Source organism: Schistocerca gregaria, chromosome 4 (genome assembly GCF_023897955.1).
Source record: "Schistocerca gregaria isolate iqSchGreg1 chromosome 4, iqSchGreg1.2, whole genome shotgun sequence".
Classification (NCBI taxonomy): Eukaryota; Metazoa; Arthropoda; class Insecta; order Orthoptera; family Acrididae; genus Schistocerca; species Schistocerca gregaria.
Genome location: NC_064923.1, coordinates 619,137,095 through 619,163,444, shown reverse-complemented (window position 1 = coordinate 619,163,444; position 26,350 = coordinate 619,137,095). Strand labels below are relative to the sequence as shown.

General features: G+C 45.3%; 1 protein-coding gene across 3 annotated transcripts in view; it reads right to left on the bottom strand.

Annotated features, from left to right (window-relative positions):
- The window catches only part of LOC126365762 (uncharacterized), a 1,228,930-nt gene that overhangs the window by 716,330 nt on the left and 486,250 nt on the right, over positions 1 to 26,350 (bottom strand). The window contains exon 1 of one of the 3 annotated variants that reach the window (XM_050008267.1): positions 19,038 to 19,101. The exons of the other annotated variants lie outside the window; for them this stretch is intronic. Coding sequence (XP_049864224.1) covers positions 19,038 to 19,064 — 27 coding nt within the window. The 5' untranslated portion in view covers positions 19,065 to 19,101. Of the gene's footprint in view, positions 1 to 19,037; positions 19,102 to 26,350 lie in introns of those variants that run through there. 3 annotated transcript variants of the gene reach the window in all.

The window sequence follows — 26,350 nt, the reverse complement described above, 5'->3', positions numbered from 1 at the left end:
TATAATTTAACACGGTCTTTGGGAAAGGAGCAGTAGGTAGATCCAAAACTAACAGCTGGTTACAGAGCAAAGAGCCCGCAGGTGCAAAGAATTGACAATTGTGCGAGAGCGCAACTGCAGAAAATCTGTCCGAGATGGAAAAATCGGCAACCTAGTGACGCAGACCGTGTTTCACAGCGCAACGGACGCTCTGAATGGTAACGAAGCACGAGGTTCCCATGAAGAGTCATCAGTCGATTTAAGAATTCTGAAACCTCGAAATTGTGGATTACAACAATACTGAGGGCAATAACAAAGATTTTAAATATATTACAAATAGATAAGCTCGACTTCAAGGGGGCAATTACGGTGTTACAGTTAGTAATGAAACAGACAAACAAAAGCAGAAATATAGTCTTTTGCTGACAGCAACATAATTGTCACGTTAGTCATACGATTTCTCAAGCCGTGCGCACACACTAAATGGCGATCGAATATTGCTCATTTTGTTACGAATTATGAAAGACAGATCTAATAACCACATTACTGTGAATCTTTGCTCAAATGTACATGTGTGTGTAAATTCCTAAGGGACCAAACTGCTGAGGTCATCGGTCCCTAGACTTACACACTACATAAACTAACTTATGCAAAGAACAACACACACAAACACACAAACACACACACACACACACACACACACACACACACACACACACACACACACACACACGCGCGCGCGCGCGCGCGCACACGCACACACACGAGGGAGGACTCGAACCGTTGGGAGGCGCCGTGCAATCCGTGACATAGCTCCTCGAATCACGCGGCCATTCCCCGCTGCTGTGAAACTATGTATAACCTTTTGCAACGATGACGGTTAACAACAGTATGAATTCCAGCTTCTTATGTTACCCCACTTTCGGTACACAGACACCTAAAACGCAGTGTGTGTCTATGAGAAGTAGCTTCATGACTTGTTAATATGTTTTGGGCAGAAGCCAGTGAAAAACATCTAAATGCTTGGTCATTACATAAGGGAGTAAAAAAACATTAGATGAAAATACTTAAATTTACTTAATAATTTCAATTTCAATCTGCGATAAATACTTCTGCTGTATCATGTTTTCATTTGTTTCGTTGTCAGAGTGAATGAATGCGGCACACGCTGAGAGTGTTCGGACTGCTGCGGTGTTGGCTGGATACATCACAGGGCAGCCGCCTGTTGTGACCGAGCGGTTCTAGCGCTTCAGTCTGGAACCGCGCGACCGATCCATTTCATTGCATGTCAAAAAACAAAGGAGAAAGACACGGTGTTGTAGTCTATATTGGTGATTCATTTGGGGCGCATTCTGAATCTTGTGTAGATACCACTGTAAGGTATACCGTCAAATCTTTTGAGATGTTGACCAATGGAGAAACAATTCCCATGATACAGCTCGAGCACCGGCTGCAGAATTTGAGGCACGTGCTGCACTGTCCACTGCAACCACAGCTTCACAAACAACTGCAATGAATATGGGTCGCCTCCCTCTCCCTGCTGCACCACCTACTTCATTTGCGTCTTCAAATTTCTTGATCATGTTCTTCAGCCATGTATTTAACATGGGGCTTCTTCGCAGCTTGGTTGGATGGTTGATTGGGGAGGGGGGGAGGGACACCAAAAAGCGAGGTCATCGATTCCATGACCTAAGATGGTAGAAATCAAAGGAGGAAACACACAAACAGCGCAGTCCAATTAAGAGGAATAGATAACGTGCAAACAAAGAGAGAAAAGGGATACCAGGGCAACAGGAAGAAGAAAGAACAAGACGTACGTGAGTGGAAACGGGGAGAGCAGGGGTGCCCCAAAACACTACAGGTGGTGGGGGACCAGTATCGCCACCGACTCATCCTGACACTCACGGCATATCATATCGTACTATTATCACGATGCAATGGAGACTACAAGAGGGGAAGAAGACACAAGAAAGGGGAAAACAAAACAGCACAACAGATAAGAAAAAATGAAGGAAAATGATAGGGAGAGACTGACTGGTGTGGACACTATGTCTAGACCTCCAAACCAGTGCCTACGCTAACTGAGGGATCAACTTCCAGCGGAAAATTTAACGACTTATACCTCAGAGGAAAAACCCCTTTCGCGAAGAACACTGAAGACACATGTAACCATGTGAGGGTCGTCCGCTAACACCTGAGACAAAGAAGGTGGAAGGACATATTAAGTGCAATGGGCAAAAAGGTGGGGGCAGCCTAGCAAATTATGAATCACCGTGATGGGAGCCCCACAACTACAAAAGTGGGAATGGAGCTCATTGCAGCCTAGCAGGTCCAATACAAAGACAGCAGAGGATGGTTGATCACTGCCAGGAGAGCCAGAGGGAAGAACGCCACATGATGGGGGTCTTCTTGATGGCGGTGAAGTTTATTAGATAGGGAGGTAGCCTCCTAAAAGGTGGCCCATGATTGAGCAAAAAGGGATTTGATGTGACGTCACAAATCCACCCCCAACGGAGTCACAGAGAATCAAGGGTTGGTGACGGCTTCCCCTCCCCCACCGACACCCCCTCCCCCAAGCTGGACAATCAGCGAATTCATGCCTACGTGGCCAGAAACAAAAGAGCATCAATTGAACAAGCTGAATCACCAAGAGCAGCAAGTAGGTCGTGGATGGCAAAGACTAAGAGGTGGTGGAACAAACAGTGAGAGATAGCCTGAAGGTTACTCACTGAGTCAATATACGTATAACAAAACTCACGTGAGTGAGGATCGTTTAATGAAGCGGAGGGCCTGACAAGATTGCCATCAATTCTGACGTAAACACCTCAAATGTGGCAGGCGAGAAAGTGTTCCCAGCCAACAGAAGCTGTTGAGGCACATCCCACATCATCGACTGATTTAGAGCCTTCAGTGTAAAGAAGAATGACATCATCAAGCTCCTATAAAAGCTTTCAGAACATACAATGGAACACCTTGGAGGAAGCTTTCAGACCCTGTAAGAGATACATCCGAATCTGAGGCCAAGGAACTAACCAAGAGACGGCGGTCAAGAGAGAATTTGTGAAAGAGGACAAGGAGAGGAGATGGAAGTCGTGGCAGAGAGAAGCAAGGTGGTGAACCCCAACCAGAAAACCCACCCGAAGGTGGACAGTAGGCCGATGATGGCACAAAGCTGCAAAAAGAATAGAATAGGAGGGGAGAGCAGGGCAAAAGTGGGGGGTAATGACAAAGGAAACCAGGAGTTAGGAGCGCCAAATCGACAGGGGAGGGATCCCAGCATCAACTAGAAGACTATCAACAGGGCTTGTGCGCTGGCACCATTGGCTAAGCGGATACAAGATGGTGAACCAGGTCCAAGAGGTGCAGTGTGGAACAGTCAACTGACCCATCAACTTGACAAGACGAAGTAGAAATAATGCCTGGTACAGTATTTTGACTTAAAGGAAGAGAACTGAAAACCATATGAGAGTGTCCACATGGAAGTGCACCAAATGGCACCCTAGAGCTGTCATTCTGCAGAGGCCACTGAGCGAGAGCTAACCCAGAAATGAGCAACGGTCCAGCAGAGGCCACTAGTCGATTAATAATGATGAGAAAATGGAGAACACGTAATAGAGCCCTGTGGAATGCCAATCTAATAGGTCCATGGAGAGCAGACAACAGTGCCACCCACACCCTAACAACTGGTGGGACCGGAACTGGCGAATAAGAATCGGGAGGGGCCCCGAAGAATCCACTCATGAAGCATGAGGAGGATGTGATGGTGCCAAGCTGTGTTGGAAACTTCTTAAGATCGAAAAATGATGCTGAGTAAAGGCCTGCCGAACTGCAGTTTCCAATGGAAATAGATGATCAATCAGAGACCGCCCTCCCAAAAGCTGAACTGGTAAGGAGACAAAAGGTCTTGAGATTCAAGAACCCAACTGAGGCAACAAGCCATCACCTGTTCTTACAGAGGACACTGGTCAGGCTTATTGGCCAATAACTATCAAGAGACGCAGATCCTTGGACAAGAACCACAATAGTGTCTCTCCATTGAGAATGTAAAATTCCTTGGAATTAAATATGGTTAAATATCTGGAACCGATACTGATGACGATTGAGGTGGTGAAGCAATTGGTTGCGATTGAAATAAAGGCCATGAGCTGAATTACGGAAAGAAGAGAATGTCGAGAGGAAGCTCCGATTCAGTAAAAGCTTCATTGTAGAATTCCACCTAACAAGGGGTGAAACATACATGGGGAACTTCTGCCCCCCGTTTCCAGAGGAGAAGTAGCACAGCTGGACAGGTGGCCGAGGCCAAAGCCATTGCAAAATAACTCATAGTGGATCCTGTGAGAACTGATGGATCTGTACAAAGGAACCTGGAGGAGAAAGGCCCAGGATGGATACCGCCACTGAGAATCTTGTAGGGTGCGGAGTGTAGCCAATGCCCATGATGAAGGGAGGAGACACAGCATTTCCAACAAACCTGTTTGCTCTGTTTCATTAAGTAACGGCATTTCTGCGAAGATGTTTGGAGGTAACAAGATTATCAGAGGACAGGTGTTGCTTAAGATGTTGCAAGAAACCACAACGATCATGCATCGTAGTCACAATGGCTGTGCTACACCACAGAACTGGCCAACAGTGAACGGGGCCTGTCAACTGGGGAATGGCAAAAATGGCAGCACAGATTATCTTATTGGACAGATCACCGATGACTTCATCAATACAATCCAACAAAGAAGATGGGATAACGACCTGGGAGGTATATTCAGACCAATAAGCATGACGGAAAGCCCAGTGGGATAACCTGGTCATCGGGAGGTAGGAAGCAAACAAGAGAATCAATGGGAAGTTTGTGACTCTCACAGAAATTATCGTGTGGTAACCAGTGTAAGGAAAAAGGAAGGGGAGGGGAAGAGGGCGAAAGATCAGGTCGGAGAAAGTGCCATATGTGGCACTAAATGAGTAGGGGAACCTTCCTGAAGAAGGCAGCCATCGTGGTCCACAAGAAATTGGTCACTGAGGGGCCCCTGACTAGATGAGAAAGCAATGCCCAACAAATTGTGGTGAGCATTAAAATCCCCAAGGAGGAGCAAGGGTGGGGAGTTGCTGAAGGGCGATAGAGATTGCGAACCATGAACCACTAAGAACCAAGTGGACCCAGAAGGATGCTGCTTCCAAAGGGGTACAAAGTGGAATCCACGTACTAACAATAACAGTACGGACCAACATGCAGACGCCACCAGAAGCCCACAAATGGGAAAACACGGCTCCGACAGAAAGCAAGGAAACCACAAAGGCTCAGAGTGAGCATCAGTAACTGAGATTCCAAGAGAAAAACGCAAACGTCCAAGTAAAGGGCAATAAGGGACGGCAACTTTGAGATGTGATACTAGTATCCGTTACAATTCCATTGAATATGCAATGGGTTGGCATCCAAATGGGAAGAAAATGGGCTGGAGCTAGGTCACGCCACCTGGTAGCCACCCATCAATAAAGGAAAGATCAGACACAGGTAGCGAGGTGGGAGATGGCACATCCGAGGGCACCAGGGGGATCTGTCATGGGACTTACGTTTCTTTTTCTTCTTCTTCTTCTCTTTCATGGATTGAGGAGGGCAAGACGTAGAGGGAGGACTGCCTTCTGCAAGATCTGAAACCAAAAGAGGCAGACGCCCTTGGGGTGCACAAACTTTGTGTCCTATGGCCAAGAAGCAGCAGCAAGATTCTGGCCTGAGAGACGCTGGGGGAGGGGTCACAGGTGGGAGCCCCATCACCAGCGGGTGTCAAAGAAGGGGGCAGTTTTTCAGTGAGTGAGGGGAAGCAACACCCGGAGGGGATTGTTGGGAACTGCAGGGGAGGGGAAGGGGAAAACACATTTATGGGCAAACACAGGCACTCCCTTCATAGAGTGAATGTCCACAGTCACCATATCGAGGGTCTGCTGCACATTGAGAAGATGTGACTGAAATAAAAGCACTGAAAGCACCTCATATGTGGCACGACATACAACTTCATGTCACACCGATAACACATAACCCTGACCTTCTCTGGGAAGATATCTCCCTCAAATGCCAGAATAAAGGCGCTGGTATCGGTGCGATTGTCCTTACGGCCTTTCTGCACGCACCAAACAGAATGAATGCCCCATAGTTCCAGCTGGGTCCAGAGTTCATCCATTTAAAATATGAGATCTGTATGAGAAATGACTCCCCTGGACCATATTCGTAGACTAGTGAAGTTTGATGTACACTGGGACGTCGCCAAGATGATCACAAGCACGAAGAGCTGCAAACTGGAAGACGTTTTGATCCACAGGGTACCCATCGGCATCTTACTGACAGATTCGACTTCACAAAAATTGTCTTCAATATTTTACGCAAAAAATTGCGGCTTTGTGGCGGTTAATGTGTGCCCATCCGTCCTAGAACAGATCAGGTAGCAGGAAAGTGTTTCATCCCAAGCCTGGCCCTCGTCACACTACCCGAAGCATCTGCCCTGATACCACCCACTCCGATCATGAACGCTCTCCACCCGCACCACTCAGCCACAGCAAGGGCTAGCTGGCACGGCAGCCATTGCTGAAAGTTCCGAAGCTCTGGATAGACAAGCAACGACTAAAAGACGTACATGGGCAGCAACAGCTCAGGTACCCCAAGTGTGATCCCTGTGTTGTCAGGGCTCAGCCAGATCGGTACACAGCAGCCCCACGAACCGACTGGCTACACCTACTGGTGACCTAGTGGGGCACAGGGGAATACAACGAGGAAAGAACAGGAGTAGGAAGGGAGGAGAAAAATTCATTCCATACAGTCTAGGGAGAAAGCTCACACTACGGACAGAAAATTTAGAAGTGTAGGTCAAACCCTGAAGGGGGACCAGAAACCGCCGAAAAGGAACGTTGAAAGAAGTAGTGCAAGAGGAACGAAATCGCAAGGAATACAGGAAACCAGGTGGATAGACAGGTCGACATAGGGAAGAACACCAATAGAGGAGAAGGAGGAGGCAGTTGGGAAGGGGAAAGAATGGGGAGGGAGGGGCACGAGGAAGGAAAAGCAGCCAGGAAGGAATAATGGGCTGCAATAGCTTGGAGCTCCGTGGGCGCCATGCGCGAACTCACGAAAGAACAGTGAGCCACTGGGGGCGCTCTTCGCAGCCCGCTCTGTGGCGATATTCCCGCAATACAGTGCTGGTATTGCTGCCGTTCTGATAAAACAACTTTACCAGCAGTGAACGGTCTTTCTTCTCAATACCCATTACGTTTAGTACGTGGAACTTCAAGCTTCATTACCCTTTACACCAAAAGTTACTTCACAAAAGAGACTACTTAAAGTAGCATCTTTCCACGTGATGAGGAAAGTGGAATTATTTTTTAAACATCCTCCAAAGGCGCACCGATTGATGAAGATTCCTCCGATGTTTCAGCGTCCTCCAACGTATACAGCCCGCACTGCAGCAATCAGAATACCACCAGTTTAACTATCACCAACCCGTATTGAGTTTAACTCACTGAAATAAGGAATAACTGTGAGTGAGCTTAGGGATTTGTCTGTGCAGCTTTTATTTGAGTCACTTATATAGTAAAAACTGGTAACCGCAAAGTAGCTAGTTTCCATCCTTCAGATGATTAAAGATAGGGTTAATATGTTTTTAATTGCTTTTTGGGAATGTGGTACTTCATAATTTCAAGTAAATTTGATTTACTAACAGGGACTGGTCCCAATAGGGAAACTACCGGTTTATGTGAAACGAAATACGAAACTGTTTAGCTACTGTGCTATTTAGCCAATCACAGAAGCGATTTTTCGCATGTTTTGCTACAGGGTGCGGATTTCACGAGAGAGACGAGAGAAGACCCTGATCCGCTCTGGTGCTGAGGGGTCACGTAACCCAGAGCTCAGTGTATTTTCGTTAAGACTGAGTTATGGTGATTTTTTAGAGGATATGATTCACTGGTAGTGAGGCATGGGACTTAGGGAAAGGCAGGATACGGTGTGGAAGGGAACTTACTTCAGTTACCGTTGGTTACTCAGTTTCTTTTTTTATTTTTTTATTTTTAAATCGCATTCATTTCATTTGGAACCATTTGCAAATGAGATTGACAACAAGGAACAAGTATTAAGTTTGACTGTTAAGACACAATATCTAACAAAAAATTCCTAAGTAAGTTGCACTCACGGCTGAAGGCCTCATTGACCAGAAATTCAAATTATTTGCCGGCTGAAGGCCCCAACACTAATAACTCAAAACAATGGAACGGCTGAAGGCCTGGATAGTAAATTCTTAAGAACAATTAACTTCATCAAGAGATACTACAATATTCTTTTAAAAAAACACAATCAGCAAAATCTGATCAAACTACGAGAGAAGTTGGCCTCAGACAGTGTTCCAAAAATGGGCCTGGGAACGTCGCTGATCTTTGTAACCGATGAGACAGGCAGCCAAGAGTTGTATTCACTTAACCGGATGGCAACTCAAATTAGTGACAGTTTCAAGTTAGACCAACACTCTTGTAAATCCACCTAACGTCTCGTAACCAACACAACGATAGAATAACCAAGGCAAGGCGGAACCAGCGGACAGACTGTGTCTTCAGAACATCCATAAGGAGAAGGAAGCACTATGACCAAGGTAGTCCAAAAGAATAAAATATCCTAACCACAATCAAGGAGGCTGTCGAACTACATGCCTTTCCGGACAGCAGCGGCAAGGCTAGGAAAAGTACACAGCCGCGAAAATACACTAACCTCCAGGGCATATAACTGGGGCGTTAGTGCCCACTAGGCAGAAAAATACCGCTGGTTGATTGTCACCAATAATAACACAACGAATTCAACGATTAATAATAAGAAGTGGAGGGCGGCTACTCGACCCGGTAAACACTTCTCGTCCCTCCAAAGATAGTATCACGGTACTAGATATCGATAACGTTGCTGCTGCCACCCGCGGACAGACGATGCTAGCAAACGTAGTGGTGCCAGTAAACAGGCCGCTATCCCTATTACACAATGCCAACCTACCGATGGCACCAACGCGAGTCGCAAACGGCTCAGGTAGGGTTTACAATCTTTTGTGGATGATGTCTACAAAAAAATTTGTATTTTTAGTGTGCACTGAGGCTATATTTCGGAGAATATAGTTTCTGCATGGCGTGCTATTCAGTCATAGTCGTGAGATTTCAGAGTCCAAAAGTGACGACCTGCATTATATTTGAGCGAGCAATCAAACCTATTACCAAAAATGTTTTTGATTTGAAACTGAAAAAAATGGTTCAAATGGCTCTGAGCACTAGCTTCTGTGGTCATTAGTCCCCTAGAACTTAGAACTACTTAAACCTAACTAATCTAAGGATATCGAACACATCCATGCCCAAGGCAAGATTCAAACCTGCGATTGCAGTGGTCACGCGGTTCCAAACTGCAACGCTTAGAACCGCTCGGCCACCCCGGCCCGATGTTACAACTGCCATAAGAGTATTGTAACACATGAAACTGATGTGTACAATTTATTTTTAATTGCACGAACAGTTTCTGTCAGAGATCATTTTCTAGAACAGATTGTTTTAAATAGCGGGTGTTTTACACACACACACACACACACACACACACACACACACACACACACACACTCTACACATGTCAAAATGTTGCATATAAATATTATATTTTGAGATAGTTTTATGATATATGTTCTACGTGAGGAAGCACACGGCACTGACGTGCTATGAAGATCCCGTATGTTGCAGTTACAACAGCGCCTAGTGACCTGTATGAAGTGGCCGAAGTGGTATGAGGAAAGTTGACGTTGCAATTATTGAAGATCATTCCACTTACCACCTCAGAGGTACTATGTCAGAGGCGTAAGGAAAAGACGTATAAATAAGCGATCCTGAAGGTCGAAAGAAGCAGTCGTATCGCCATCTTCTCCGCGCGTCTAGAACCGGACAGAATGACGATTGTTTAAGTTGCAGACTAACGACGACGACCTTTTGGTGACATACCGACGGCCAACCGGCCCGCTTAATTTCCCTACAGCCTCCACTGCACGGACGCGACATCACTGTGGGATGCGCGTCGCACTTTGGAGCTACACCGGCGCGAGGAGCAAGAGGGCTGTTAACCTCCACTCTCTAGGTGGTATCGTACGGCGGACTGCAGCTGCCGTCTGGAGGGGCGTGGCTGGCGCGCGAATTCCCAGCCTCCCGTAGGCAGAGCTGTCTGCGGACACTGAACGACCTGCCCTGGGCTGACAGACGGAGATGCTAAGACTCACTACAACGACGGCGGTCGGCTGTTTCCCTACAGCACTGTACATTGGGTCCACAAGTCGTGCTTGAGGGAGCAGTCAGCCGTGTTCCGGGCCACGGCATAGTTAACTCACGCGGCGGTAACTAGCCGCAGCGGCGCGAGCCGGTAGCATCGCTACGTCCTCAAGGCTGGGTAACTGAACGCCGACGCTGCAGATTCCAGCATTCGCGGTGGCGCTGACCCACGCAAGCTGCGGGGTGCCATCGCCCAGTTCAGCCCAAGACAGGCAGTGTACCTTTGATGTTATCAAGTCAATTACACGCTTGCCTGTGTTTCTCTGCACGTGTTGGCGTGAGTCATTGCTCTCTCCCAACCATACCTCTGGGGCGCTCTGATATATCGCAACGCCTGAACTCGGAGGTTGTAACACCAGCATTGCGCGGTTATGCATTTAATCCCGTCTTCTGTTAGTCCATCTACTACCCTTCCTCTTTGATGAAAGCTGTAACTAACGGCTTAAAACGCATTATTACTGTTCATCATAATCAGATATACAGTCGGAAACCACATGTACCAAATCAAATGCTCGACTCAAGTCTCATTCACCGAGAAACAAAGAAGTATTGACTTGATAAAGGGCTTAGCACACCAAACGGCGACATTCCCAGTGCACCTGCCCTTGCTAATGAATTTTGTAGGTGTCGTTAACTGCCGATGGAATACTTGCTACCTTCCTTTAGAGAAGTGTGCAGTGTCAGTATCAGGTTTTACTGCGTACCTACACTAGGATTCGGCGTTAACAGGTTGACATTACTGATTACTCTTCAGAAATGGATTTTATGAAAATTAGTAACAAGGTATGTATTAACACTGTGACTGCTGGCCACGTAACGTCAGTTCCTCAGAACGCCGGCCATTTCTGCCGTTTTTCAATATTTATTACGAAGACCAGTCAACATTTAATACCGATGGGGCCTCTCAATACACGCGATATCGTACTGAAAACCGATAAAAATCCTACTCCGTCAAATGACGGGATCGGCAGCCTACCGAAATTTTCGCGTCCCGTTTATTGACAGGATTTGCAGTCAAAGTATCAAGCTCAAACGGAAATTTCTCCCCCATCCTACCTCATCCATCCACACCTGCAATCCGCGAGCCACCTTATGGTGGGTGGCGGAGAGTACTTTGTGTACCATTGTCCCACCCCGCTTCTGTTACTCCATTCGCGAATGGTTCGCGGGAAGAACGAGAATAATTTGATGTGGTCGTTCCGCTTTCGTTCCGTACTCATACTTCACGATATTTTACGGGGATGGCTGCTTTCAGTGGTTGTCCTGAAATCGTGTAATCGTACAATAATGGGTCTTTCTGCATATTTACGCGCAATACGTTACTTTCGGTTATGTTGAGTGGCAACTGTCAACCTTCGTCCCCAAGAATCGATCTTCTGCAGGTCTTCCTGCATTTCGCTACAATTTTCTAGCGTTGCGACTGCTCTGTATACAACAGCTAGCTAAAACTAACTCCGTTCGGACAAGCCTCGGAAGGCCCAACAGTACTGACCGACCGCCGTGTCATCCCCAGTCTATTGGCGTCACTGGATGGGGATATGTAGGGACACAAGGTCAGCACACCGCTCTCCCGGCCGTTGCCAGTTATCGTGACCGGAGGCCCTACTTCTCAATCAAGTAGTTCCTCAATTTGCCTCACAAGGGCTGACTGTACCCCACGTGCCAAAAGCGCTCTGCAGTCACGACGGTCACCCATCCAAGTGCTAGCCAAGCCCAACAGCGCACAACTTCGGTGACCTGACGGGAACCGGATAGTGTAAAATCAAAGTAACGGCGAAGAAAAAACCCATCATCGAAATACCACAGACATGATAGTAGCTAATTCACTCCATTTGTTACAGTTGATTTGGTTTCCAAACTGTCGCCATAAAGGCGAGAAGTAGCTCTGAAAAGACCAAATGCTAAACAAAGCAAACAGCTTCGATTACACTAAGGAAATCAGTAATATATGCACCTAAATAAAAGTTCATAAGAAAGATTACAAATTTCCAACAAAAGGCATAAGGCGCTTCGAAAACGGAATTGTTACAAAAATTTTAAAAATATTAATTTTAACGGTTAAACGTTTTACAACTGTAAATTCAAGCTTTCATACACTAATAATACTTTTTGTGCAACATCATGCCTGCAAAACATGTTTTACTCTGAGTATGAACGATACACGTACAATCCTGTGTAAGTCCACGGACAGAACTGCTACTTCTGTTTTCATCAGCTGTATGATGTGAGGTCTCAATGTTACAACCAGAGTAGAAGTCTGTCGCCAACACTGAAAAAGTTTACGGCTGCAGTGTCCAACAAGATAATGATGTCCAACCATGCAGTTCTGCTGCTCTGTTAAGATGCACTGCATGGTAACACTTACGAACGCGGAACTGCATACAGACGTTGCTACAGTTCAGTTGCGCGATGACGAGATGAATGCGAAGAAATTACCACAGAATTTGTCTAAAGTGTTTCATAAATATCTTCAGAGTATTAAGTCGAGATAGCTGAACCGAGATATGAGACATGACCGTCTCCGTTTAGCAATGAACACTTGACCTTATGCCAAAAGTGAAAGAAGGGTGCATAACTAATTCTAGCAGAATAATTGATATTCACGGCCAGCGTCCAACGAAAATCTTATTCAGTCACGTGAGGTAGCTTACAAGATCCTTGGTCGACATGTTCTAGAGAGTTGCATTTCAGGTTTGGAAACCAACCGGGGACGACTAATAATAATGTAAGATAAAGAGGATCCAAAGAAAGCTGTGTATTTTCTCAACAGACGTTTAGCAAGCGCGAGAGCTTCACGAGACGCTATTCCAACTATATGGTGCGTTCAAAGAGTTTCCTTTGGAACGCCATACCGTCAAAAATGTTCAAATGTGTGTGAAATCTTACGGGGCTTACCTGCTAAGGTCATCAGTCCCTAAACTTACACACTACCTAACCTAAATTATCCTAAGGATAAACACACACACCCATGCCCGAGGGAGGATTCGAACCTCCGCCGCGACCAACCGCGCAGTTCAGGACTATAGCGCCAAAGACCGCTCGGCTAATCACGCGCGGCGCCATACAGTCCAGAATCTATATGCAAATCAGGCAATATCGCCATGAGCAATGAGGCAATCATCCCACCGACGCACCAAGTGGAAGCCATCAGTCTGGTAAAACATCGTGTTCTGCTGTCTCGAGATGTCAGTAACTCCTTGCTTCATATCCTTGTCTGTCAAAAATCTTCTAGTTTCCGAGGCCTTTTTTAAGGGACCGAAGGCATGATAATCGCATGAGGACAGATCAGGACTATAGGGCGAGAGCTCGAGTGTTCCTACTTGAGTTGGCGTAATTTCTCCGTTACAGCGTTTGCGATATGGCAAGTGCGTTATCATCAAACAGCAAGACGCTCGCCGAACCATACCATGTTGTTGTTGTTGTTGCTCTTGTGGTCTTCAGTCCTGAGACTGGTTTGACGCAGCTCTCCATGCTCCTCTATCCTGTGCAAGCTTCTTCATCTCCCAGTACGTACTGCAGCCTACGTCCTTCTCAATCTGCTTAGTGTATTCATCTCTTGGTCTCCCTCTGCGATTTTTACCCTCCACGCTGCCCTCTAATACTAAATTGGTGATCCCTTGATGCCTCAGAACGTGTCCTACCAACCAATCCCTTCTTCTGGTCAAGTTATGCCACGAACTCCTCTTCTCCCCAATCCTATTCAATACCTCCTCATTAGTTATGTGATCTACCCAATCTAATCTTCAGCATTCTTCTGTAAGCGGTAGTTTTCGGCAGATATGCTGCCTCACACACATTCTTCAGGGTTTTAGTTTTTCGGCACCCAAGAAAAGAATAACAGCACACTGTTTGGACACATTGGACTATAACGTCGCCATAGTAATTCATGAACCGAATGCACGCCGCAAAGACACGAATGCCACACTAATTCCTTGCCTAGATGTCGGCACTTGGGTGTCCGCAACGGAGTCGCGCAACGTTGCATATAGGCCGCAGCCACCCCCTGAAAGGGAAACCTTTTTGATTACCTCTTATACAGTGCGAGAAGCTTGACAAGAAGCGTCGGCTACCACGGAGATGCTTATTAGGAAAAGTGCACCGTGGATGTTCTCAGGGAGAGACGCTGCACGGCCCGCAGCGGACGCCAGTGGGGAGCGAGCGCGTGCACGTGCACGTGCCGGCCCGCCGCGGTCCACCCACGCCACACGTGGCTGCGCCCTTCCACGTGCCTCGCCATGCCGAAGCCTTCGAGCCTGCCTCGTTAACAGGCTCCTGAATCTGGGTATAAAGGCGGTGGCCAGATCACAGGAACAGCGGTAGCGAGGGAGAACGCAGCGGCTTACCACGTGTGATCCTCCGCAAGCCGCCTCCCTCCTCCCCCCCCCCCCCCGTCCTACCATCTCTCTCTCTCTCTCTCTCTCTCTCTCTCTCTCTCTCTCTCTCTCTCTCTCTCTCTCTGACGGAAAGAGCATTGCAACGCCAAGAAGGAGTTCTGGGACATAAACTAAAGTTGGTAGGCTATTTCTACATCTGAAACATGATGACCATTAAAACTTGGCGCTAGTCGCTCGAGAGTGGATGTAGTAGCTGAACTATGAGGATGCAAATCAGGTTTGCTTCAAATACAAATAATAGGAGTTTGGGTAAGCTACTACAAACAACATAGTGAACGTATTATTGTGGCCAAGATAGACACGAAGCACACGCCTACTACAGTAGTACAAGTCTATATGCGAACTAGCTCTGCAGATGAAGAAATGTATGATGAGATAAAAGAAATTATTCAGATAGTGAAGGGAGACGAAAATTTGATAGTCATGGGTGACTGGAATTTGATAGTAGGAAAAAGAAGAGAAGGAAATGAAGTAGATGAATATGGATTGCGGGTAAGAAATGAACGAGGAAGCCGCCTGGTAGAATTTTGCACAGAGCACAATTGAATCGTAGCTAACACTTGGTTCAAGAATCATAAAAGAAGGTTGTATAAATGGAAGAAGCCTGGAGATACTGATAGGTTTCAGACAGAATACAGAGATTTAGGAATCAGGTTCTAAATTGTAAGACATTTCCAGGGGCAGATGTGGTCTCTGACCACAATCTATTGGTTATGAACTGTAGATTAAAACTGAAGAAACTGAAAAAAGGTGGGAATTTAAGGAGATGGGTCCTGGATAAACTGGCTAAACCAGAGGTTGTACAGAGTTTCAGGGAGAGCATAAGCGAACAACTGACAGGAATGGATGTAAGAAATACAGTAGAAGAAGAATGGGTAGCTTTGAGGGATGAAATAGTGAAGGCAGTAGAGGATCCAGTAGGTAAAAAGACGATGGCTAGTAGAAATCCTTGGGTAACAGAAGAAATATTGAATTTAATTGATGAAAGGAGGAAATATAAAAATGCAATAGATGAAGGAGGCAAAAAGGAATACTGACGTCTCAAAAATGAGATCGACAGGAAGTGCAAAATGGTTCAAATGGCTCTGAGCACTATGGGACTTAACATCTATGGTCATCAGTCCCCTAGAACTTAGAACTACTTCAACCTAACTAACCTAAGGACATCACACAACACCCAGCCATCACGAGGCAGAGAAAATCCGTGACCCCGCCGGGAATCGAACCCGGGAACCCGGGCGTGGGAAGCGAGAACGCTACCGCACGACCACGAGATGCGAGCAGTTGAAAATGGATAAGCAGGCATGACTAGAGGACAAATGTAAGGATGTAGAGGCATACCTCACTAGGGTTAAGATAGATACTGCCTACAGGAAAATTAAAGAGACCATTGGAGATAAGAGAACCACTTGCATGAATATCAAGAGCTCAGATGGAAACCCAGTTCTGAGCAAAGAAGGGAAAGCAGGAAGGTGGGTGGAATATATAGAGGGTCTATACAAAGGGCGATGTACTAGAGGACAATATTATGGAAATGGAAGAGGATGTAGATGAAGATGAAATGGGAGATACGATACTGCGTTAAGAGTTTGACAGGGCACTGAAAGACCTGAGTCGAAACAAGGCCCCCGGAGTAGACAACGTTCCATTGGAACTATTGACGGCCTTGGGAGAGCCAGTCCTGACAAAACTATGCCATCCGGTGAGCAAGATGTATGAGACTGGCGAAATACCCTCATACTTCAAAAAGAATATAATAATTCCAATCCCAAAGAAGCCGACCCCGGGGAAGCTCAGTTTGGATTCCGTAGAAATGTTGGAACACGTGAGGCAATACTGACCCAACGACTTATCTTAGATGCTAGATTAAGGAAAGGCAAACCTACGTTTCTAGCATTTGTAGACTTAGAGAAAGCTGTTGACAATGTTGAATGGAATTCTCTCTCTCAAATTCTGAAGGTGGCAGAGGTAAAAGACAGGCAGCAAACGGTTATTTACAATTTGTATAGAAACCAAATGGCAGTTATAAGAGTTGAGGGGCATGAAAGGGAAGCAGTGGTTGGGAAGGGAATGAGACAGGGTTGTAGCCTCTCCCCGATGTTGTTCAATCTGTAAATTGAGCAAGCAGTGAAGGAAACAAAAGAAAAATTCGGAGTACGTATTAAAATCCATGGAGAAGAAATAAAAATATTGAGGTTCGCCGATGACATTGTAATTCTGTCAGAGACAGCAAAGGACTTGGAAGACTAGTTAAACGGAGTGGACAGTGTCTTGAAAGGAGGATATAAGATGAACATCAACAAAATAAAAATGAGGATAATGGAATGTAGTCGAATTAAGTCGGGTGATGTTGAGGGTATTAGATTTGGAAATGAGACACTTAAAGTAGTAAAGGAGTTTTGCTATTTGGAGAGCAAAATAACTGATGATGGTCGAAGTAGAGAGGATATAAAATGTAGACTGGCAATGGCAAGGAAAGCGTTTCTGAAGAAGAGAAATTTGTTAACATCGAGTATAGTTTTAAGGGTCAGGAAGCCGTTTCTGAAAGTATTTGTATGGAGTGTAGCCATGTATGGAAGTGAATCATGGACGATAAATAGTTTGGACAAGAAGAGAATAGAGGCTTTTGAAATGTGGTGTTACAGAAGAATGCTGAAGATTAGATGGGTATATCACATAACTAATGAGGAGGTACTGAATACGATTGGGGAGAAGAGGAGTTTGTGGCACAACTTGACTACAAGAAGGGATCGGTTGGTAGGACATGTTCTGAGGCATCAAGGGATCACCAACTTAGTATTGGAGGGCAGCGTGGAGGGTAAAAATCGTAGAGGGAGACCAAGAGATAAATACACTAAGCAGATTCAGAAGGATGTAGGTTGCAGTACGTACTGGGACATGAAGAAGGTTACACAGGATAGAGGAGCATGGAGAGCTGCATCAAACCAGTCTCAGAACTGAAGACCATAACAACAACAACTTCGGGGAATTATGTGTAAGGCCCATACTGACGGATTCTTCACAAATTCAAGTGGCTCCAAGCACTATGGGACTGAACATTGGAGGTCATCAGTCCTCTAGACTTATAACTACTTAAACCTAACTAACCCAACTAACCTAAGGACATCACAGACACCGATGCACGAGGCAGGATTCGAACCTGCGACCGTAGCACCAGCGCGGTTCCGGACTGAAGCGTTTAGAACCGCTGGGCCACATCGGTCGGCTGATTCTTCACATGGGGCCACAACTTTATACAGGGTGTAACAACTGTTTCAACGTACTACAGTGGTGTAGAATAAACCATGACGAATTATTTCACATCGGTCATTTGTCGCCCACCAAGCCGTGAAACTAGTTGAAATTGGTGTAAGCCACACCGAATGCGCGGTGCGCGAGGTATTCAGGATCTTCTTTACCTCTGCGCGCAAAAGGCCAAAGTTTTCAAGTTATTCGAGAAATACTCACTTTATGGCATCTCCTGATAGTGTGACAAAACCGTTGTCCATGTTTCCACGCACCATTTAAATCGATTTTATCAGGAGATGATACAGAGTGTGGATTTAGCTTGATTCTTCCAGCCTTGCGAGATGCCTACAGATGTAGCGTTTTGGATCTGACATCGATGGCGTCTAAATTTGACAATTATAAATACAATAAAGTGGAAAAAGAAAAAGCGCAAGATTGGAAATATTTTTCTTCCGTTAAAGGTAAGCGCTTGTCTCATCTCCCGTAAAAAGATGGCGCACAAATTCTGCCGAATAGATTTTCTACCCGCCAGTTCAGTCAACATTCAACAAAGTGGCGTCAATATAGCACTAAAATTTCTTACAGTTTATTGCTCGTGGCGCATGTTTTCTTATGGCGACAATTATTTCGTACAGTTTTAATTACTATCCCTCAAATACTACCCTCTGCTCTGTTTCGAAGTCATTTTCGGATGCCATTACGTGGATCACCTTGAAGGAACGTACAGCGGCGTTTGAACGAGTCACCCACTCCTGAAGTGTTCGGAAATTAAACAGCCAGTCTCTTATTAACATTCGCCATTTCTGGTAAATTCCCGTTGGCAATAAACCGCCAAAATCGATTTAATGATGCCACAATATTACATGTCTTCTGTTCGGACTCACTGGGCGACTACTTTAAGAAGTTATAGTAACCGAACTGCTACGCAGGTTAAGTGCCACAGGTGCTAACTAACATAACATAATCAAAATTTAACCGACAACGGTGCCACATCTGAAGGAGGCGGAGAAATTCCGTGTGACAGCAATTCAGTGCGTTCCTACACGCAGAGTACTCGTTAGCAATTGGAATGAAACTGACAGCAGCGAACAGGTAATGGGAGCTCACCCCGAAGCAGCAGCCACAGAAGCACATCCGGGTACAGCGGCGGGCGACGGTCTTGAGGCATGACCGCAGGCGCACCATGCTGACGGGGACCAGCGCGCCCAGCTGAACTGGAGGACCGGGCCGGACTGAACGGTGCGGGCGACGCGCGGGACCTTCCGCGGCCATTGGCGGCTGTTAGCGCTCGCTGCCTGCGCTGGGAAAGGGGGGCGGGGGCGCCCACGCCGGCGACACAAACAAGGCCGCCCGGAACAGACACACGCGGATAAAACAAACGCACTGACCCACAGGGGAAATGCAGGACGCCTCGAGCACGAGCCTCAGATCTCGTGGCTGGTGCCAACGCTCAGCGGCCACCTACTCCTCTCATCACCTCCGTATTTTCCAATTTTCTGCTCAGGTGACTACATCTTTCCGCTCTGGTGTATCACGATTCACATTGTTGAAAACTATTAAGGACATCTTTTCGGTCATCATCATTCATAGTCATATTTTTTTCTGGACTAAGGAAGTAATTAGCGGTGTAACTTAACTGACGTTTGATATGCATCGAGCAAAAAGTTGGCCGAAATAGGCATGATGTTATCAGAAATGTGGCTAGAGGACTTCAAGCTCATGTAAAACGTAAATTAGCCTAAAATGAAAATTCTATAAACGTTCGTCTTTCTCTTTTTCAACGTGCCTTTCAGAACTAGCATCAGGAGCAGCAAAATTATATTCGCCTGTGAAATGCCTTTCGCTCCCTTATTTCCTCGACAGCAAAAACAGTAATAAACAATGAGAATTGTCAGCAAATATCCCGCCTGCCGTTCACATATATTATCAGTAATGTTGCGAGCATTAGGCGATGAATTGGTGGACTACGATGGAAGGATGCAGACAGTGTGATATGTGTAATTTTGGGTCTGTTCGGGAGCGTGCACCGATAGCCGACACTGTTAGGGCGACCGCACGCGGTAAATGGTGAACCCGGATTCTAGTTCTCGTCCTGGTCAGGCACAAATTTTCTGATGTCACTTCTGGGTAGTAGATCTCTACCTAATACAGCTGATGTTAAAGTATTCGCGCCATGGAATTATCTCGAAGAAACTGTTCAATCAGTGAAGTAGCACATGCCACTGAATTACCGTAAAGAGTAATTTTACGACTGTGAAAACGCTTTCAAACAACGGAAGATACTCTTCTGAAGAAGGAAATCAGAAGGCTGTCCACAGAATCGACGGTGAAAACATTTCCTAGAAGAAGGCACAGGTTGATAGGACGTGTGTCAAGATATCAGAAAATAACATCCATAATACAAGAGAATGTGATGTAGGTTAAAAATTGTGTGAGAAGACATAGGTTAGAATATTCAGGATGCTAAAGAACTACATATGCAAAATCTTAGTGCTTATAGGAGACGAAGAGGATCTTTTTTGGGTGATAAAACGTCACCGGTGTACCTTGAAGGTTTTGACGCTAGTGATTTTCAGAGACGGTGTTAAAACTACCGTGTGATGAATGTTGTATTCGAAATGCTGCTCCATTCCTATGGAACTTTTTTGTGTGGGTACGAGACACCGATAAACACTCCGGGGGACTTTGTTGCCCGTTGGGCTGAAGCTGCGGACATAATTCGTAGGAACAACAGATTTTCAGTATGTCAGACAGCCATTAGCACGCTGATGACAGTTTAACACACTAAAGTAAAAGGACGTGTTTTCAACAACATCTATAGAATAATATTCATCACACGGCCGTGCGAACACCGTCTCTAAACATCACTAGCGACAAAACCTTCTGTGTGCAAATGTGACTTTCTACCACTCAAAAAAAGTTTCCCCTCAGCTCCTCTAAACACACATACATTTTGTATATATAGTTCTTTTACATCCTGTGTATTCTAAGCTATATCTTCCGCCAGAAGTTTTGACCTCCATCACTTTCTCCAGTACGAAGGATGTTATTCTGTGTTGTCTTAACACCTGCCTTATAAATCTGGCCTCCTTCTAGGTAATGACTCCCACATATATTCTGTACAGAAGCTAATTTCCTTTTGCAAAATAATATCTCCTGCCGTTTAAAAGTGTTTCCGCAGTAGTGGACGTCCAGTTGAATGTGCTACTACACTGACTGAATAGTTCCTGTCCAGTCAGTAGAATATGCCACAACTTTTGGTAAATCACGTAGGTGAGAACCGTAGCGTCGGTACTCACACAGAATTAAAATTACGAAGCGAACACTGAAAACTGTCAAAGGTAGCCAATTTTGTGCAAATAGGGGGGAAACGGTGCACTTGTCACATGCCTGTCGTACAACGTAAGTCGTCCTCTGAGATGGAAAGATCGGCACAGGACAGAAAATCGTGGTGGGACTCATCAAACCTGTTAGGCTGCTGACGATAAGAATCTCAAGAACGACAGCCCCAACTGCACTCCAGCCTATTATATGTGGCTGCAGGGGGTGAGTGTAACATGTCGATATGGGCGTCGGCTTTGACCTGTCAATGATGATATGACGTGTGACTTCGTACTGAATGCAGGCAACCAGAGAGGAAACAAACACTGACCATATTAATTTGCTTGTACAATTTTTTTTTAATGTACGTTCTTGTGACAGACTGAACTGTGATGTATCCCGAAGTCAACATTAGATTGAAAGGTGGAAGTTCGGCTGCGAATTTGCGAAGCTGTGGTTCTTATTATGGCGCCAATTTACGCATGTTAGTTTTCTTTAAGCGGTTTTTATCGACAATTCTGATAAGATCAGAAGTCAAAGAAGACTGGTGGTATGGATAGGTTCAATATTTCCGCTGCTAATACTTCTGCAAACTTGTTCTGACAACAATAAATCACCTAAGGAACAAGAAACTGACGTGGCGATGAGATTGTGAGAAACGTGTGTCAGGGAGGAGGGAGGGGAGGTTGGAATTTAACGTCCTGTTGACGACGTGGAAATGAGGGACGTGGCACAAGCAGGGCTCGGGGAGCGAAAGTCGCCGCGCCTTTTCAAACTACACATCCCGGTTTTTGCCGTAAGAGATTTAGGAAAATCACGAAAAAAAAAAAAAAAAAAAACCGGATCGTCTGACGCCGGTTTGAACTGCTGGCTTCCCGAATACTATTGAGTCACCGCGCTCAGTGTATCAGTGTGGAATGAGGTTCAATTCCATGTCCACTGATATAGATGTAATTTTTCTCCTCTTCCGCTGCATGACTTCAAACGAAGTCGCAAATGGTCCAACCAGAACATCGCAACCTATTTCGTTTTGCTATGCTCTTTCGTCTGGACTGCTCCTCTCATTTTAATTATCTCAAAGACGATGCAGTGCTAACCTGTAAGCTTCCTTTAATCAATCCTTTTGTAAATGTTCGTTTAAATGGGCTATCATTTAGAAGTGGATGTGAAAGGTTTCAAGGTTTAGTAAATTACCATTTAAACGTCTTATGAAGCCAAGAATACATGAATACATCCTAAATTTAACTTTACTTTGTTTACAATGATTAAGGTGGATATCACGTTTTTAATATAGTATACACTGACTGTCGCTGGCGCCGACGTTTTGTACAGGATTCGTCTTTCCAATCAATGAATACACGGTATGAGCTGCAGAGCTTCATGGGATCCTGACGGCACTGATTCAGACGAAGTTTCACCAAGGCAAAATTTTTCTCATCTGTTCGATGCAATTAGTGCCTTATAAGCATTGGCGCAAATGGACAAAGCGGAGAAAATGATACAAAATGTAGAACCTCTCTTTCTCCAATAGAAGGTCAAACATGCATCGTCACCTTGGGCACCATGGTATTTGGAAACGAGCAAGGACATCCTTTGGCCGAAGAGAACTGCAAGGAAAATAATTTACCATTCCCCTGCGGTCTTCCATCTCGCTGTTGATTCAGAATGCCTGCAGCCGTGCAGGGAGGAATGGTTGGCAGTGTGCGACAGTAAGCTGCGGTCGGTGAATCCTGCTATAGAGACGATTCGTAGTCCACTGTGATAAACGCTGTCCACGAACACATTGCTTCATAGAGCGGTGGGAAGACATCAGCAGTCTGGAAGTTCATGATGTGTAAAATATGGTACGCCACATTTTTGATGAGATCATTTCTTATTTTGACGACATGGCGGAGAGACACTTTAATTAGGGTTCGCGCTATACGTTATCTGGTAGTGTGTGGTGAAACCTAAAATGTTGTGTGGTTCATGGACTTCAGTCTTTCTCTGGGAACTTCAGAGGTTTACAGTATGGCTACTTCATCCTTTTTGGTCCAGCGATCAAACAGTCGTATTTATTTGTTGTATATTTTAAACTTTTATTGAATTTTTTTGTTAGAGAAACTTTTATAAATGATGATGTACATGATTTAATTATTTGCGCTTATGCACGTGTAGATAATTTTCTGAGAATTGTAACGCTTTAATTGTTGTTGAATTTTTATTGTTTTGTCACTCTCAATGGCATTCGTTACATAAGATATTGCAATAAGAATTCTAAAGAAAATCAAAATCATCTTCCACATTTAGGGAAAAAACAATACTGGGAGAATATTAATAAAGCCGACAACCTGCAAGGACGGATTCGTGATTGGAAATCGAGGAAGAAAGGTCCTTCGAACATGTACCCGGAAATGCATCGTTACCACGGTACAATGCGCTGACGAAAGACATTTCCTCTGATCACGTGCAATGTGTTCGTTGTGTGCTGCAGGTTATGTGACTGACGCAACGTACTATAAGCAGCAGAATGGCCCGTTGTTCATGTAGGGAACAAGCCGAAATAATGTGGATATACGGCCAAGCAGATGGAGATGGTGGAGAGGCAGCATGGCTATACCAAATCAAGTACCCTCACAGACACTAACCACGTCACACAATATTTCAAGCCATTTTTTGATGTTGGCGTGATCATGAGTCCCTTCATGCAAACGAACAGGGAGGCGGCAGATCGTGAGTATAGCAGATTTGGAGGACCGGCTTCTTCTGGACACTGAGACGAACACTAGTGCAAGCTCCAGGCATGTGGCCCGCCAACATGGTGTCAGCCAAAGTACGATTATGTGTATCCTGCACGACAGATATAGGTATATGTGAACGCGTTCATCGCATGCCTTGGAAACCACTTTTAAAATCTGTTGCGATGTGAACGCGATTCAGTTTTGTACTGTGTTCCGCGAAGATTCGTTTCGTTGCACGTACACGTTCCATCCCCGGATACACTTTCGTAGGATTTTTTCCCCCTCCATTTCCAGTCAGGAATCCGTTCCTACAGTTTGTCGGTTTTATTAATGTTCAACCTGTGTATATCTAGGTATTTCTGAATACCCTAAAATACTATAGTGCAGTACTGAAACCTGTTTTCTAATGTGCGAGTGAATTAATAGTACATAAACAAGTAAGTCTGAAAATTTAAAACAATGCTGAAATACGAGAAAATAGGAAGTACAGCACAAATAACGCGGCTGATGCTCTCTGAACATCTGTCTGATAGAAGGTTAACAAAATGAATGGTCACGTGTCTTTGAGGGCAAAAAGACAGTACCAACTGGATCAACAGGTCGCGGAAACTTTTGAAAGGAAACAGTACAAAAGATCAAGATGAGGTGAAGAGCGACAATTTTAGGTAGATAGTGTTAAAAAATGGACTGACTCTAAGGTTGTAAATATTAGACAATTGACGCAAACTGGCAGACCGTGAAGAAATATCGGAGGAGAATGAAATAACAGAGGGTTTACATTTCCTCATCTACGGTCGTCATGTCTGTGAAGGTTTCTTTTTTAACAGATAGATAAGGAAGGGATCCGTCATGGAAGATCGAGTCTGAATGAGACAGTTTCGGGATAATTATACACGAAATGACGGTGAAAGTTCAGTTGTGGGGAAGCTTTACCTCAGACAGCGTCGCCCACGGGCGGCCAACGAGGACGTTGCGTTGACAGCGAGGCAAATGTTATTAAAAACTAAATTAGGAGTGTAATTATGCGGCTAAATCAAGCGACGCGTCATCAGGCCGCGGAATTAAAACCGACGCTGGTGCTCGCTGCGGCCAGGTAGCGCGCGGAGCGACGCCCAATGTGATTACCGGCGAAGGGCGTCTGCGGCAAGGCCGCGGACAGCGACAGGGGAGCAGCGGCACGCAGCCGGCAGCCGCGCCCACACAGCCGGACTGGACGACTTCCCCTGGCCTATTGTTCTTTTACTGACGGGGAGAACACGGCAAGTGCCGTAACCCGATTTCCCAGAAAACTCGCCCAGTGAAAGAGCGAACACGTGACTCGGCTTGTCAGTAGATACGCTACCGCTTCTGAGAAAACTACGATTAAAGTTTTCGGGGTACTTTATGTGCCTTTTGGCTAGAAAATAGTCCAACATAGCACAGTGTCACAGTGCCCGGCATCGCAGATTCACACTTCTGTGTCCCGTGTTCGAAACTCGATTTTTGTTATTTTTATTTCTGTTTTTCATTTATCCACCCATTCCGTATAAGACAACTACAAAAATGTTTTACAGTGTATAATGAAATAATATTGTCCTTGTTCATCTACTAACTGTATGTCTGCTGAATGAATTACAAAAAGAAAAGATAAAGAAATAAATGAATGGAAAAAATATTTGAAATTGTTTTCGTGGAATTCCTACCGTGTATCTTAATTCATAATCAGTTCCAAGCACCAGTCGGAAAAGTGATCCGCCATGTGTGGTTTGCCGCGAAATTATGGCCAACATGTGAATTCTTCAGCTATGTTAACGATGTTTCTTTCGTGAGTGAGATTCATACGAAGACATGTCGCTAAAGCAAACCTGCATTCACGTGATACTCGTGGTATTCGAAATTTCTACGTTTCGAATGTTTCTATGGTCGGTATGTTCCATATATTTTGAAGAATCAACATAAAAATAAAATAAAATAAGAACTAAGAACTGATATAAGAAGATGAAAATTTAAAGATATTGTAACCGCGGAAAATATGAGCAGACACACGTAATAAGTGTATGGCACTGTGATTGGTTGGTTGATTTGGGGAGGGGACCAAACTGCGAGGTCATGGGTCCCATCAGATTGTGGGAGGTTAAGGAAGGAAGACGGCCAAGCCCTTTCAAGGGAATCATCCCGGCAATTGCATGAAGCGATTTAGGGAAATCACGGAAAATCTAAATCAGGATGGCCGGACGCGGGTTTGAACCGTCGTCCTCCCGAATGCGAGTCGACTGTGCTAACCACTGCGCCACCTCGCTCGGTAAGACACCCATCGTGAAACGTAGCCGCAATTTTACAAATAATGTATTGAGATGGCTCTGAGCACTATGGGAGTTAACATCTACGGTCATCAGTCCC